Source organism: Tursiops truncatus, chromosome 19, assembly GCF_011762595.2.
Source record: "Tursiops truncatus isolate mTurTru1 chromosome 19, mTurTru1.mat.Y, whole genome shotgun sequence".
Taxonomy (NCBI): domain Eukaryota; kingdom Metazoa; phylum Chordata; class Mammalia; order Artiodactyla; family Delphinidae; genus Tursiops; species Tursiops truncatus.
The window spans coordinates 30303546-30320558 of record NC_047052.1 but is presented as its reverse complement, the minus strand read 5'-3'; the positions used below and the strand labels follow the sequence as shown (position 1 = coordinate 30320558).

The window sequence follows — 17013 nt, the reverse complement described above, 5'->3', positions numbered from 1 at the left end:
GTCCCAGTTTGTCTGGTGTGAGAGTGGGGATCTCAGGATTCGGGCCTTCAGTGTTACAACCAGGAAAGCCCTGGGCATGGATTGATCACCCTAGCATCAATTATGCCACTGTATCTGTGATCTCTTATATATGAGATGAGATTTCATGCTACAGTGAACGTCCAGAGTTCCACTGATAGGGCACGCAGCATTTAGCCTGCAAAGAGTAAGAGCTTCTTTTCCATTTGTTTTGTTGAATAAATTCTACAAACTCTGATTCCACTTGAGTAGAGAGTCAGTTTTTAGCTGTATTCTGAGATAGCTCTGGAAAACAGGCATTCTTTAGTGTTTTCTTTCTAAAATTTTTGCATTAGTCTTTAAAGCTGGGCATGTCTTTAGTGTATCCTTTAAGACGTGAGATATACAATCCATGAGGCTTGAGCCACTTTCATAGACTTAGAATTTTAGATAAATTAGAAGCTCTTCAATGAAAATTCTGGGGTTCTTTCTAAAAGTCATAAAGGATTAGAGACATTTGGGAGCAGTCTCAAAAGAGTTGTTTGATTAGAGAGTTGCCAAGGATTTAAATAAAGGTACAAGCCTTGGAGTATTACTTCTAATGTTGTGTTTGCCACTTGGCCTGCCTCAGGTTAGTGGCGCCTCAGTGGAACAAAAGCACTTAACAGATCTGTTCATTAAGATGATTTGTTTTCCTCCTTATGATGTCTTTAGAGCCTACTGTTAATAGCCTGGGAGTGATAAGGCTTTTATTTGGGTAGGTGAGAATGGCATGTATGTATTTCTTTTGTTTGTTTGTTTGATCTCCTTTTTAAATTTTATTTTATTTTTGGCCGTGCCGTGCAGCGTGTGGGATCGTAGTTCCCCAACCAGGGATCAAACCCACACCCCCTGCATTGGAAGCGTGGAGTCTTAACCGCTGGACCACCAGGGAAGTCCCCAGCATCTATGTATTTCTTAGAAATTGTTTCAACTCTTTATGAGCACCTGGACCTGGGGAAACTCCTCCAACCCCTGCTTTTTGTTTTTGTTTTGTTTTGTTTGTTTGGCTTTGAATCCCCCTTTAGATAAAATAGTTCAGATCTACCAGAAATTCTCAGGTGTGTCCTTAACCAGAATCCTCAGAGAGAGCAAACTGGGAAAGAGAATGGACATTCAGTCCTCTTCAGGCCATAAGCTACACTTTTGAACCCAAGTCAGCAGAGGTTGGATCTGTTTTGATCCTCTATATTAGCTTTCCTTGTCTTTACATTTGCTTTTAATACTCCAAATGTATGACTGCTGTTTTTATCCTCACCTTTCATTGCATCTTGTGCTCTTTGTTCATACAGTGTCCAAATGTTTTGTGACTTACTCATCTTCAATCTGTTGTTCCTGTGAAAATACCAAAAGTTGCTCTTAATTTCACTCTTTCCGTCCCTTCACTTACCCATCCATTAGCAGGTCCTATTATTTTCCTCTAAAACATTCTGAATCTGATCGCTGCTCACCGTCTCCCCTGCTGTCACCAGGTTTTTGTGGGGACACATTTTCAGCTCATTTAGGTGAATATCAGGCAGTGCGGTTGCTGGGTCTGATGGTAAGAGCGTGTTTAATTTTGAAAGAAACTGCCAAACTGTCTTCCAAAGTGGCTGTACCATTTCGCCTACACACCAGCAGTGAATGAGAGTTCCTGTTGCTCCACATCCTCACCAGCATTTGATGTTGTTGGTGTTCTGGATTTTAGCCATTCTAATAGCTGTGTAGTGGGTATTTGTTTTAATTTACACTTCCATGACAAAGGTAGTGGAGCATCTTTTCATGTGCTTATTACAATCTGTCTATCTTCTTTGTCTGTTCAGGTCTTTTGTCCATTTTTTAATGAGTTGTTTGTTTTCTTATTGTCGAGTTTTAAGAGTTCTTTGTATATTTTAGATAACAGTTCTTTATAGAACATGTTCTTTGCAAATATTTTGTAGGAGTCCAAGGCTTGTCTTCTTAATCTCCTGACGGTGTCTCTCACAGAACAGTTTTTAATTTTTATGAAGTCTGGTTTATCAGTTTTGTCTTTCACGGATTGTGCCTTCAGTGGCACCTAGAAAGTCACTGTCACCCTCAAGGTCATCTAGATTTCCTCTTAAGTGTTTTATATGTACACGTTTTACATTTAGGTCTATAATCCATTTTGAGTATTTTTTTGCATGGAGATGTACAGTTGTTCCAGCATCGCTTTTGAAGAGACTATTGAAGTCTTCCCTTCACTTCAGTCTTCTGGAAGAGATTGTAAAGAGTTGGTATTATTTCTTACTTAAATGTTTGGTAGAATTCACCAGTGCACCTATTTGGGCCTGGAGGTTTCTGTTTTGAAAGGCTATTATTTATTGATTCAGTTACCTTAGTAGCTACAGGCCTATTCAGTTTGTCTATTTCTATTTGTGTGAGCTTTGGCAGATTGTGTCTTTCAAGGAATTGGTCCATTTCATCTAGCTTATCAAGTTTGTGAGCATAGAACTGTTCATGTTATTACTTTATTTTCCTTTTAACATCCATAGGTTCTATAGTGATATCCTCTTTTTGTGTGTTCTGTCCTTTTTTTTTTTTTTGCCTGCATAGAAGCTTATTGATTTTATTGATCTTTTCAAAGAATCAGCTTTATTTCAGTGATTTTCTCTATGGATTTTTTTTGATTTTATTAACTTCTGCTTTTATTTTTATTATTTCTTTTATTCTGCTTACTTTAAATTTAACTTGCTCTACTTTTTCTTGTTTCCTAAGGTGGAAGCTTATTGATTTTAGATCTTTCTTCTTTTCTAACATGCATTTAATGCTACAAATTTTCCTCTTGGCACTGCTTTTACACATCACACAAATTTTGCTATTTTGTATTGTTATTTTCATGTGGTTAAAAGTATTTTAAAATTTCTATTGTGATTTGTTCTTTGACCATGTGTTATTTAGAAGTGTGTTGTTTATTCTCTAAATATTTTAGAATTTTCCAGCTATCTTTCTGTTACTGATGTCTAGTTTACTTTCTTTGTGGTCTGAGAGCAGACATTGTATGATTTCAATTTTTAAAAAATTTGTAAAGGTGTGATTTTTGTTCAAGAATGTGGTCTATTTTGATGAATGTTTCACATGACCTTGAGAAGATTGCATAATCTGCGGTTGTTGGATGAAGTCACCTATAGATGTCAATTAAGTTGATTGATGGTACTCTTGAGTTCCACTATGTCCTTACTAATTTTCTGCTGATGGATCTATTCACTTCTTTTAGGGCATGTTGAAGTCTCTAACTATAATAGTGGATATGTCTGTTTCTTCTTGCTGTTCTATTAGTTCTTGCCTCACATACTTTGTTGCTTTATTATAAGACAGATATACCTTAAGGATTGTTACCTCTTCTTGGAGAATTACCCCTTTATCATTACGTAATGCCCCGCTATATCCCTGATAATTTTTCTTGCTTTTGCTCTGTCTGAAATTCATATAGGTACTCCAGCTTTGTTTTTGATTAGTGTTTCCATGATATATCTTTTTCCATCCCTTTACTTTTAATCTATATGTGTCTTCATATTTAAAGTGAGTTTCTTATAGACAATATATAGTTGGGTCTTGTTTTTTCATCTACTCTGACCATCTCTGCCTTTTAATTAGTATACATAGGCCATTGACATTTAAAGTGATTACTGATATAGTTAGGTTAATATCTATCTTATTTGTTAATGTTTTCTATTTGTTGCCCTTGTTCTTTGCTCTTATTTTTCTCTTTGGTCATCATTAAAAAAAAATTTTTTTTTTTCTATCATTCTCCCTCCTCTGAGACTCAAATTACATTTATGTTAAAATGCTTAATATTGTCTCATAGGGCATGAATGCTCTTTCAGTTTTTTGTAGTGTTTTTCCTCTGTGTGCTTCATTTTGGGTTGTTTCTGTTCCTGTGTATTCTACTTCACTTATCTTTTCTTCTGCAGTGTCTAAAGTGCTGTTAATCTCTTCAATGTGATTTTTATTTCACTTACTATATTTCTCATCTTTAGAAGCTTCATATTCTATATATATGAAAGATACATACATAAAAAAAGAAAGATATGTATTTATCTTGTGTATCATATATATCATATATCTTTTATTTCTGTCTGCTACTTTTTGGTTGAATGCTGGATATGGCAAATTTTATTTATTGGTGCCTGATTTTGTTTTTATTTGTTTTTTTTTGAACCTATGGATACTGAGAGCCATAGGTGATTTTTATTTTACTTTATTTATTTTTTTAAATTTTTATTTATTTATGGCTGCACTGGGTCTTCGTTGCTGCACACGGACTTTAGTTGTGGTGAGCGGGGGCTACTCTTCGTTGCAGTGTGTGGGCTTCTCACTGTGGTGGCTTCTACTCTTTGTTGTGGAGCACGGGCTCTAGGCATGCGGGCTTCAGTAGTTGTGGCTCGTGGGCTCAGTAGTTGTGGCTCGTGGGCTCTAGAGCACAACCTCAGTAGTTGTGGCACATGGGCTTAGTTGCTCTGCGGCATGTGGGATCTACCCGGACCAGGACTCATACCCGTGTCCCCTGCATTGGCAGGCAGATTCTCAACCACTGCACCACCAGGGAAGTCCCGCCTGATTTTGTTATATTCTTTTAAGTAGTGTTGGACTTTGCTCTAGTGAGTAATTAAATTATGTGGAATAAGTTAGATTCTTTTTTTTTTTTTCTCTTTGCGGTACATGGGCCTCTCACCACTGCGGCCTCTCCCGCCGCGGAGCACAGGCTCCAGATGCGTATGCCCAACGGCCATGGCCCACGGGCCCAGCCGCTCTGCGGCATGTGGGATCCTCCCAGACCGGGGCACGAACCCGTGTCCCCTGCATTGGCAGGCAGACTCTCAACCACTGCGCCACCAGGGAAGCCCTAAGTTAGATTCTTTCGAGGCTTGCTTTTAAGCTTTTAAGTGGATCTGGGGCAGCCTTTAATATAGTACTTATTTAACCCTACTACTAAGATTATGCTTTTCTAAAGACTCTATTGTCTCAGGTAGTAGGAACCATTCTGGCTGCTGAGAACACGGAGTATTCCAGGCCCTATGTGAGGTCTGAGATTTGTCTAGTCTATAGCTTTCTGGAACTTATTTTCCTGCCTGTGGGAAGTTTCATCCACACATGCACAGATGAATACGTAGCCAAAGACTTGAAGGAACCCTTCTGTAGATGTCCGCTTAGTCTCTCCCTGTGCGGGTTCTTCTGTTCCAGTATTCTGCCTTACAAATCCCTGCTGCCTTGGCCTTCCTAAACGTAGTCTCTGTCTTCACAACTCAGCTAGAGAGAAAACTGAAAACTCTGAGTTCTGACATCCCCATCCCTACTCTGTGACTTTGAAACTGTTTCTAGCTAGTAAACTAAGGCTCACCTATTTCTCCTATCTTTGGGGTCACTGTTTTCCGGTGTCAGAAACCTTTGTTTCCTATTTTTGGTCTGTTTTATAATTTTTTAGGGTAAGAAGGTAAACCTTGTCACGGTTACTCCATAATGTCCATAAGCAGGAGTCCTGCAGTTGGCATTTTGCATTTCCTTTCTTCTGTTTAGAGGTAATTTTATAGGTTGTTTTTGCTGACATGTAGGGGGTGTGGTGGTCTTTGCTTCCTAGTTTAAGTCATTGTCTTTCTTAGTATCTTGCTAAGAAGCCTCTGTTGCTTACATAGGAAATCATGTGTTGCTGGGGACAGTTTGGTTCTCTTCTTTATAATAGAGAACGTGATGTCCTAAGCAGAGGTGTTTCAGATTTTGCCTCACATGTGGCATCATTTCTTAGAATACGCAACAACTTGGCCATTGGTTTTTCTCCCACTGCATGTGGTTTTAGGCATATTCTTCAGCTGATGAATTCACCACCTTCTCCATTCTTGGGTCGTGAATCTGTAGGCTTGAATTCTGTTCTGAGAGCCAAAGCTTTGCAACATGCTGAGTTGGTTGGTTTGCTGCCTGGAAAATTGTTAGGGCAAAATTGATACTTTGACTGGGGAAGGAAAGAGGCAGATTTTCAGATGAAAGATGTTCAACTCCAAATAATACAAAAAAAAGTTGGCTTATTCTAAAGGCATGGGTAGAATTAGATGTATCATGAGAAAGGGAAAGAAGTTCAGCCCATAAATAGTGGCGAGTGGGTATCATAAGACTACAAATAAGTAGGGTAACCCTATAGCCTGTTTGCTAAGGACAGTCCTGGTTTATGCCTGTTGTCCTGCAATAATTATTAATAACATCCCCTTTCACTATTGAAAGCATCATGGTTTTTGATGGTTTTATACCATATGACTATATATATATATATATATATATATATATATATATGTCATCCTACTTACAAAGAACGGTTTAAAGAATACATGGTAATTGTTAATTCTTTGTTCTTGTCATTCTTCTTGAATGATGGATTTACTGTTTACTTTGTATTTTAGTGAAATAGTATTCAGTGACTGATAAGTGTGTGTTGGGTGTTGTTTTTTTTTTTTTTTTTTAATTTTTGGTATTTTTCCTGCAGATGATCTCAATGCCACCCACCAACACTGTGTTTTGGCTGGTTTACCACCTCGGTTTAGTTCCACCCACCGAGTGGCAGAGGTAAGTGTAAATAAAAATGTGACTCAAACTTAATTGGATGTGACAGAAGTGGTCGCATGAGCAACTTATCATAGAACTTTGGAAGAATATTTGATAGGAAAATTGCTTCCATCTAACTAGACTTTAGCCTCTATTTACTTGCTTTTTTAGCTTTGAGTTGTGTTGGACCCAGTTTTGAAAAGTGTGTTCACAGCCTGGGATAAGTCTATTTTGCTTCTTTGGGGTTATGTTTCTTGGAAAAGATGCCAGCAAGAGGGCACCTTGGCAGGTGTCGCTGGTTAGAGATTTTCTAAGGGGTTTGTATCTGTCAAGGTCAAGGGCAGGGGATGGCCAGAACAAAATAGTAGATTTGTGTGCTTGTGCATGTGTTAGCTGTGACTGGGCTCAGATGGTTGAGAATTTATATTTCCCTTAACTTTTGGGTCAGGCTTCCGGGCATGTGAATGTAAATTAAGGAGAAAGTTACAGTGGTGCCAGGGAATTTCCAAACTCCCCAGTTGTGTTTCTAACCCAGACTTTATTGCTAAATTCTGCCAGCACTTGCAGTGGCAGATAGTCAGCTGATTAGACTAGTTCAGAATGGAAACTTAAGAGATGAGGGAAGCCTTTAGTAGTCACCCTGGAGTATTGTGTGTGCTCAGTTAAGAAGTGTTCCAGAGAGCAGGGGAATGATCATGAAAAGGATTACAAGTTGACCTCGTATCCAAGCTTGTCTTCTGTGCTTTGCTTTAATAGCTTGACTTTTCATTGTACCACAAGGGGACCAGTGTGAGAAAGTTGGGCAGACGGGATACAATAAAGTGGCAGGGAAACACAAGCACAAGACCTTTCCAGTCCTGAGACTGTGTGAGTCTATAAGGCAGTGTCATGTCTTTTGGTATTTAGGTAGCTTTTCTAGTGGACTGGTCATTTTGCTAGGTGGCAGAGAGGACACGAGTGTCTGTTTAAATCAAGATGCCAGCAAACCCATCAAGCATTCCTTCTCCCTTTTCTCCCTTTCTTCTCTCTTCTATTCAATCATTCATCTAAATATTTGAGTGTCTGTTCTGTGCCCAGTAGCACTAGAGGCATGAGAGAGAGAGAGCCATCAACATGACAGGTATGGCCACTAGCTTTGCTGAACTTCCATTTTAGTTTGAGAGACAAATATTAAGTAGATAAAAGCACAAATAATTATCTTAGAGACCTAAAAAAGTAAGTTCTGTTAGGAAGGAAGGAAGGAGTGAGTGAAGGCAGGCAAAAAAGAGTGAGCAGGCATTTATAGAGCATCTAATACGTGCTTTGTATTGTACAAAAAAGACTTCATTTTTTGTATAATACAAGATGATATAGACCTCTGTCTTTCTAGCTAGAACTCTCCTAAGAACTCTTTTGAGTATGTGGCTACTGATGTGTATCTTTGCACCTTTCCTAATCCAATCTGGAAGAGTGGACAAGACGATTAGTGCTGTGCTCGGAGGGTTGGTACAAAATGATGAAAAAGAAGTTTCACAAAATGTATTTGATAAGGATAACAATCATATTTAATTCATAGGGTTCTTGTGAGGATTAAGTGAGTTAATACGTGTAAGTCTTTTAGAACAGTGGCAGGTATAGAGTATGCATTCAAAGAATGTTAGCCACTACTACTATTATTAAATTACTACCACTGCTGCTGCTGCTGCTACTACTATTACTACTACTGTCTTTTCAGTTATCCTGATGAAAAGCTAGTAGGAGACAGGAACAACAAAAGCTCTTTGTGTGGAAGGCTATTCTGTCTCCATGTATACACTAGAATGTATGTAATGAAGCAAGAGAACTTAAGTCATCAATGAGTCTTTAATTGGAAGTGTTGCTATTAACTGAAAGCTACTACTCAGAAGAAGGGAAGTGATTTTAGTTCTTTCATCCATTCTGCAAACTTCCGTTGAAATTCCCAGTGCTCAAGGTATTCTTTTAGACACTTGTGCACAGGTAGAGTGCAGAATAGAGAGTAGCAAACAGCATAAGGCTTCACGAGTGACATGACATGTAAGACTTGAACATGTAGGGATTAGGGGATTTTAGGACATTTTAAGACATTTAAGAGTCCTCATCCCATTAGGTGGAAATCTTGTGATCGGAATGGGATGGGGATACAAAGGGAGTATTGAGTGGCTCAACTTTGACTGAATCCCAGGATGCCAGAAAGGGAGTGTTGGCAGATAAAGGCTGATCCCTGAATGATTGAATTGTGAAAGATCTTGGATATCAGGTTAGGTGTGTTTTAACTTAAGTTGGTTCAGGTGGGGGTTATTGATGATTTATTTATCGCAGTAGTGACATATTGGAGATGTCTTTAAGAAGATGAAAATGATAGAGACATCAATTAAACCTATTGGTCTGAACTAAGGTCATGGCAACAGGAAAAAAGAAGAAATTCCCTTGACTAATGTAGGAGACAGTGACAGACTTGGTAACTGATTGAAGTGGAGGGAGGAATGTAAGAATGAATGAGTGAGTGGATGAGCAAATGAATGAATGAGTGAATGAATGAACACACTAACCAGGTAACTCTTTATTGGATGCTTGTCATGTGCTGGGCTTTTGGGTGACTCTGAGGTTTCAAGCTTGGGTGATTTGGAGATGACATTACCATAAGTAGAAATAGGGATCTAAGACACGAGGGGAAGACAGTAGTTCAGTTTTGAACAGGCTGAGTCAGAGCTGCCAAGAGGAGAGGTCCAGCAGACAAATGTAAATTTGGGGCTAAAACTTGTGAGAGATCAGGAAACCTTTCCTTCTCCACCTCCTATGATAAATACACACATTCAGAATGCAGTTTGAAAAGTACCCCTCTGACCTTATTTCCTTTTTTTCCAAGTGGACCATCTTACCTAAAGTAGCAGTGCTTTCAGAATATCCTGAGGTTTAGCTTTCTCTGCTTCAGTTATAGCTGTATTTGTATCTTCTAATTTTTAGGCAAAATTTTGAGCGTTAATTAATTTTTAAAAAAGAGGTGGATATGCATAGTGATAATAATAATATAATCCCAAATCTGTATCTTTTATATTATCTCTACTTCAGTTCAAGCTTATGATACTTTACTAATTAGACATACATAATGTGAATGATGTGACTATCCTGCTTTCTATATTATAGATCAGGGTCAGCAAGTTCTATGGCTTTTGGGCCAGCCAGCTCTTTTTGTAAATAAAGTTTTATTGGAACACAGCCACGCTCACTTATTTACGTATTGTTTATGGCTGCTTTGGAGCTACCGTGGCAGAGCTGAGTAGTTGAACACAGACCTTATGGCCTGCAAGCCTAAAATATCTACCATCTGACCTTTTTAAGAAAAGGTTTGCTGACTCTGTTTTACATGATCCTGTGTATACAGGCTTTAAAGTTAAAAGGAATTTTTTTTAAAAAATCATCATTTTAAGGTTAACTTTTTATTTCTACCCAAAATCAAAAATGACAATATTCAATGCTGGTAAAATTACAGTGAAACTGTACATTCATACCCTACTGGTAGTTTTTCTAATTAGTATATTTTTTGGAAGGCTATATGGGGATATGTGTAAAGCCCCATAAAAATATTCATATCTTTGATCTCATAACACTGTTTTGAGGAATCAAACCTAGGAAATAATTCAAAGGAAGTATATATAAAAAGATATTTATCTAGTATGATTAACAGTAGTGAAAAGTTGGACAGAACCTTAATGCCTTTATATTATGTGACTTGCTAATTAAATTGTTAATGTCACCTCATTCAGCAGCATTGACCATGGTAGTTTTGAATACCTATGTACAAACAGTGAAAAGTAGCATGTACATTGATATGTATATATTCATTACAGCTGTGTGTGGATGAAGAATTACACGCAATAAAAATAATTTATTTTAAATAGAGCATGGCAGGATTATGTTTTTATCTTATTTAAAACTTCTAATTTCATCTTATATTATTGTTTTCAGTAATAGAAGAGGGAAAAGATTTTTTTCTCCAACACTATAGTTAATGTTATGGTTTCCCTCAATACAGAGAAGAAAAAAATCCATGCAACTTTATAGCCCTCACTTGTTCTACAAATGTCCTTTCCTTCATACAGTATTAAATTAGACATCTTTTCTGTGCCAAACAAAATGATTCGCTATTTTCTGCCTATTCACAATATGTAGGAAACAGATTGTCTTAAGGAAATGTTGTTCTGAAATTCATTTTAGTTAATCACAGAAGAAATCTATTCAGTTTTTAGTTGCAAAAATGTGACTAGAGTATGTCTGATGACTCTCGACCTTTATTTGATTTTAGTTTTTTTCTGGTTGTGACAGAATGTTCTTGGGATGCAACACAGAATATATGTTTTTTTTAATTTAAATTCTATGTATAATTATATTTTGAATAGGTAGTTACGCAAATGGTTCAAAACTCAAAAAGTACCTAAGAGTGTACAGTTAAAACCTATTTCTCCTCACACCAGCCAGCTCCTCTTCCCCAGAGGCAACCAACGTTATCAGATTTTTGTTATCCTTTCAGTGATGCTTAATACATAAATAAGCAAACACATATGTAATTTTTAAAATTTCTTATATAAATGGTAGTCTACACACTATTCTGCCCCCCCCTTTTTTTTTTTTTTTTTTTTGCGGTACGAGGGCCTCTCACTATTGTGGCCTCTCCCGTTGCGGAGCACAGGCTCCGGACGCGCAGGCTCAGCGGCCATGGCTCACGGGCCCAGCCGCTCCGCGGCATGTGGGATCCTCCTGGACCGGGGCATGAACCCGTGTCCCCTGCATCGGCAGGCGGACTCTCAACCACTGCGCCACCAGGGAAGCCCCTATTCTGCACTTTTTGTTTTGTTTTATTTTAGTAAACCTTGATGATAATTACTTATCAACATGCAGTTCTTAGAGTAGGGAATTTTTTTTTAAGATATCATACAAACGCATAAGCCATCAAAGAAAAAATAGGTGAATTGGACTTTATCAAAGTTAAAAACTTTATGCGTCAAAGGGTACCATCACAAACGTGAAAAGACAGAATGGGAGAAAATATTTGCAGATCATACATCTCACAAGGTGCCCATATTTAGATTTATATAAAGAGCTCTTACAGCTCAATGATTAAAAAGAAATAATCCAACTTTTTAAACAGATAAAGGCTATGAATAGACATGTGTCCAGAGGAGATATACAAGCGGCCTATAAACACATGAAAAGATGCTCACCATCATTAGTCATTGGGGAAATGCAAATCAAAACCACAGTGACATACCACTGCACACCCGCTGGAATAGGTATAATCAGAATCACAGGAACAGATGTTGGTGAGGATGTGCAGAAATTGGAACCCTCATACATTGCTGGAGGGAATGTAAAATGGCGCAGCCACTTTGGAAAATTTAACCTTCAGAAGGTTAAATTCAGAGTTACCTTATTGCCCAGCAATTCCATGCCTAGTGTACACACCCAAGAGAAGTGAAAACTCGTACGTGAATGTTCACAGTAGCTTAATTCATAATAGCCAAAAAGTGGAAACAGCCCAAATGCTCATCACCTAACGAATGGAGAAACAAAAGGCAGCCTATCTGTACAGTTGAATGATAATTTGGCAATAAACAGGAACGGGGTACTGACACGTGGACAACATGGATGAACCTTGAAAATATACTAAGTGAAAGAAGGCAGTCACAAAGGACCACATATTGTATGATTTCATTTATATGTAATATCCAGAGTAGACCAGTCAAATCTGTAGACCCATAAAGTAGATTAGTGGTTGCCTAGGGCTGGGAAGGCTGGTAGAAATGGGAGGGGGTGACTGCTAAAAGGTATAGCGTTTCTTTCTGGAGGGATAAAAATGTTCTAAAGTTAACTGTAGTGATGGTTGCACAACTCTGTGAATATACTAGAAGACATTGAATTGTATGCTTTAAGTGGGTAAATTTTATGACATGTGAATTTTATATCTCAATAAAACTGTTTCCACTCCCCATGCCCTCCCAAAAAACTAGGCCTGATTATAGGTTCTTTACATCAGATGAACTCTAATCACCCAGGAAAAATGTATATATTCCCCCCTCCTTTTTTTTTTTTTTGGTTGCAATCATGGTTCCACCAGAGTTTGTTTAACTGGTCTTTTATTGATGGGAAATTTTGTGTTGTTTTTAATCTTTTATTATAGTAGATGGCATTTCAATTAATTACCTCTTATATAGGTTACTCCATACTTGGGAAAGTAAAGGTGCGGGTAGAGTATGTTTATAGACAGAATGTCATTTAAAAAATGTAGGGTTGTCTGTGGGACAAATGTGAGTGGTAATTCATTTCCATTTTTTGTTTTTTCTTTGTAGTAAATTGGAGCCACTGCCCTTCTGCTCCCCACACTTTGGGATCTTCATATTAAAACACATATTAGTCAAGCTTCTGTTTGTGGCACAGAAACTTCATTTTTTTCCCCCAGGCATGCCCAGGTCACATTGTATCAAGTGGCAGTAACTGTGCAAAGAAATTTTGTACCAGGGGATTAGCCTTCAAGGTTATTTCGAAGGGATCCATTTAAATTGTAAATATTAAAATAAAAATACTCTGGGGAGACATTTCCCTCATTGGGTCTAAAGGATATTTACAGCTGGCGTTTTCTCATTCTAGGAAATCGTGTCATTATCAAAACAAGCGGATGCACACTCCACCTGCATCCTCTTCTTTTCTGACATATGCTCATTCAAAGAGGGAGTGTGTCCATTTGACCTCTGTTTTGCTCCCACAGACTTAGAGAGGGATGGACTAGTTATCTGTGCCTTTGCTGATACCCGGGCACTAAGTTATGCCTTTCAACGTGCCTTGAGGGTATGAGCCACATATTCTCCATTATCTGAAGAATCTCTTCTGCCAAGGCAGACTTGCAGCTGCCTAGTGTATGCTTTCCGCAGAAAAGGAAAGTGAGTTCTTTGCCCTGTGTTTATAACTTCATTTTTTTCTCCATTGCTGTTCTATTTTGTGTACTTTTGAACCAGTTCTACAGTCTGGTTACCTTTTTTTCCCCATTGTTAGGTGCAGGGCACTTGAGATAAAGTCAGTGTTCTTGACTTCTTGGCTAATTAGTTATTCCTCCAATAACTACTTACTAAGTTTCTTTTATATTTAAGACTCAGTTCTAGGTGCTGCAGTATATGTATAGTGTATACATTTTGAAACAGGGCTTTAGCCTTCAGGGAGCCTATTCTTTGGAGATATGAAGCCCATGTAATAAAAAGCAGCAAGATGAGTGACCCAGGTGACGGCCAAGCTGGCAGCACAGAGCCCAAGGAGAAAGCTACTAGAGTCATTCTTAAGTTGAGGAGCATAGGCTGACCTGTGAGGGCGACAGGTCCGGGAAGGGGACAGACGTCCTAGGAAGAGAGGGATGGTAACCTTGGAGTTTGCTTACCATCTCGGTGGCTGGTTCTATCTCTGCAGTGCTCAACGGGGACCTTGGATTACATCTTACAGCGCTGCCAGTTGGCCCTGCAGAATATCCGTGATGAGGCGGACAATGGTGAGGTCTCTTTGAAATCCTTGGAGCCAGTGGTTTTGAAACACGGAGAAGAAATCCACAACGAGGTAAGGACTTTCAAGAACTGTGAAGATTCTCTCCTACTTGCTAGCTAACAAGTTATTCGGCCACAGTTTGCTATGAGTATAAGAGACAAGGGATGGTTCATTACTTACAATAGCAGTAGCCAGGGCATGAGCATTTTTGTGCCAGTTCTCTAAGCCTCTGTTTCCACAGGGTAACGCACAGTGGGCTGGATAGCATGTGCACTTGGAGGGGTTGTGTTCTAGAAGAGGAGCCTGACCTGAGGTAACCCGACTCTTCCATGATGGGCAGTAGGCATGTCTGTCGTTTGCTCCAGATCAAGACACATCTTTATCCTCCAAGTCTGTTAGCAATCCTACCCTTTACTCTGGAGGGAGAAACTCTATCTTCCAAGCGTGTTCACTATAAAAACATCCTTGCAATGAGAGTGTGAAGCAAAGGGCAAGACATGTAGAAACACAAACAAGAGACCCATGAAGGATAATCTTCCAGCAAGGACTGATGGAAACTGAAGGTGGATCCTTGGAGCAGGTGGACCCTTAGGAGCCTTGCCTTTTGTTCAGGAAATTAGTAGCGATTCTACAGTCTGTGGGACCAGCATGTCTGGATCCCATGAGTCAGTGTTTCAAAAACTTTGTTAGTTTCATTAATACGTTTTCAACTTTTGCTCTGTCTTTGGACTACATATATTGTTATCTCTTCAATACTTTTAAAAGAATCAACTCATTTTTTATGTAAATAAAAGTTTTTAAAAAGGAAGCTTTATGTTACCACTTTTAAGTGGAAAGCTGGTATCACTATCCAAAAGAAAAAGTAACCAGAAAACTCTAGCCTGTGAAAACAGCAGTGTTATACTATTCCAGCAGATGCTTTTGGCCGGAGAAGGTTCGGAGCCTACAGTCTCTATTCTTCACGTTAAGAAGGAAGATTAGCGCGCAACTTCCTACACTTTCTAAAAGTCATTGAATTCTACACTGAAAATGGGTGAATTTTATGGTGGGTAAATAATACTCCCCCCCCCAAAAAAAACCCATTGAAATGAAAGTCAAAAAGAGATTACCAAGTGGTAGAGAATCTTTGAAGATTAACATCAATCAAAAACTTTTTCTTTGATATAATTAGAAGGATTGATGGAGAATTGGAGTACAAAAATGTTCTCAATCATCTCAGTAAATAATTGCTGAGCATGCGCGAGGCACTCTTTCTGGGTGCTTTCGGATATGTTGGGAAATAAAATAGGCATTCTAGTGCAGGGAGATGACAATAAATAATAAACACACTACATCAGTTTATTATACAGTATGTTAGAAGTTGATAAGTGGTACAGGAAAAACCAAACAGGGCAAGGTAATGGAGATTGAGAGAAGCAGAGAACACTCCCGCTGGCAAGATGTCCTTTGTCCAAGGTTGAGGAAGAGAGCCATGTGGTTTTCTGGGGAACAGCATTTCAGGCCGAGGGAGACACCACTGCAAGGGCCGTGCGGGTGGGAGAATGCCTGGTGTTCGTGGACTAGTTCAGGGACGGTTCGCTGTGAGTGGTGGGAGTGAGGCTGTTAGTTACAGGAGATGAGGTCACGGAGGTGGTGTGAGGGGATGGGGAACCGCAGATTGCATCAGTCGTTGGAGGTGTCTCTAAGGACAAGGGCTTTCCTTTTTACTCTGAGGGTTATAGCGAGCCACTGAGGGGGTTTGAGCAGAGGAGAACAATGTTCCCACTGTGCCATGTAATATCTTTAAAAAGATATTTACTTATCTTACGAGCTGCTCCTCGGCTTGAATAGAGAGGTCTTGAATCTGAGTAACATGTGTGCCAGTCTTCTCTAATCCCCCAGTCTTTGATTCTTCAAGGTCATCTTCTTACTTTCAGAATGAGTTCCATATGTCAGGACACATCATCAGATACTCTCCTTTGGCCACGCAAGTTGGCGTGCTCACGCTCTTCTGGGTTCTGTTGCTGAATGAGAGCACAAATGTCTATAATCCTTTCCACGGTTCTTACTGTTTGCTTTCCTCTTTCTTAAAGACCATGTGCCTTTGCTGGACTAATTATAGAATGAAGCCCTTGGTTTCATGTCTGCAGTCTTTTGGGCTGTGTCGGTTTAGAAGTGGTTGGTTTTCTTTGTCTTAGATAGTTTCTAGCTAAACAATTTGGGGACTTTGGAGATTGGAACTGAGTACCTTAAGAAGATTTTTTTTTTTCCAATTTAAGACGCTTAAAAAGATTTTTGGTGAGGTATAAGCAGAACCTTCCTCTGTGTTTATAAAACAGTCTGTTTTCCTTCTTAAAAATCATAAAATATGGAATTCAGTCTTGTCACCTGGTAAATTTCCCCTAGGAAAATTTACTATTTGATGTCATCATTTGGTTCTCATTTTGTTCTGATCAGACCTGCGTCTTCCTTACAGCTACTGGGAAAGGGCTTTCATTGGGTAGCTCTTTGTAGATTGGACCTTAGCATCTCTTCCTGGTCTCATGTCTTTCTCCATGAAAAAACCTATTTCATTGATTACAGTGAGCACTGACCCCAATGGGCATGTTCCCACATGGGCATGATGGGCATGATGCCCAATGGGCATCTTGAGGGAAATGCATGAGCTGACCTGGGACCAAATCAAGAACCCAAACTAACTTGGCAGAAGTAGGTGTCATCTGCTTACCTGTAAGAGTGTTGGGAATGATTTCCAACTATACAGTGCTGTGGTGACTCAGAAGTACGGTTTTGGAATCTTACAGACTTTGCTCCCCAATGCCTAAGTGTCCAGTGACTAAGGTTCAGGTAGGTGGGTGGATTCTGTTTGTGCTCCCCTTCAGACTTTTTCTAGACATTTCTAGGAGAAAAGCTTTTCTTGATTGACCTTTCTCTTTTCTTTTTTAAATT

At 39.0% G+C, this 17013-nt stretch overlaps 1 protein-coding gene across 4 annotated transcripts in view; it reads left to right on the top strand.

The window, feature by feature from the left end:
- The window catches only part of FTO (FTO alpha-ketoglutarate dependent dioxygenase), a 372655-nt gene that overhangs the window by 146924 nt on the left and 208718 nt on the right, over window positions 1-17013 (top strand). For all 4 annotated transcript variants that reach the window (XM_019932532.3, XM_073795580.1, XM_019932533.3 and 1 more), the window contains exons 5-6: window positions 6506-6585; window positions 14014-14157. In XM_019932532.3, the coding sequence (XP_019788091.1) occupies window positions 6506-6585; window positions 14014-14157 (224 nt within the window). The remainder of the gene's footprint in view (window positions 1-6505; window positions 6586-14013; window positions 14158-17013) is intronic.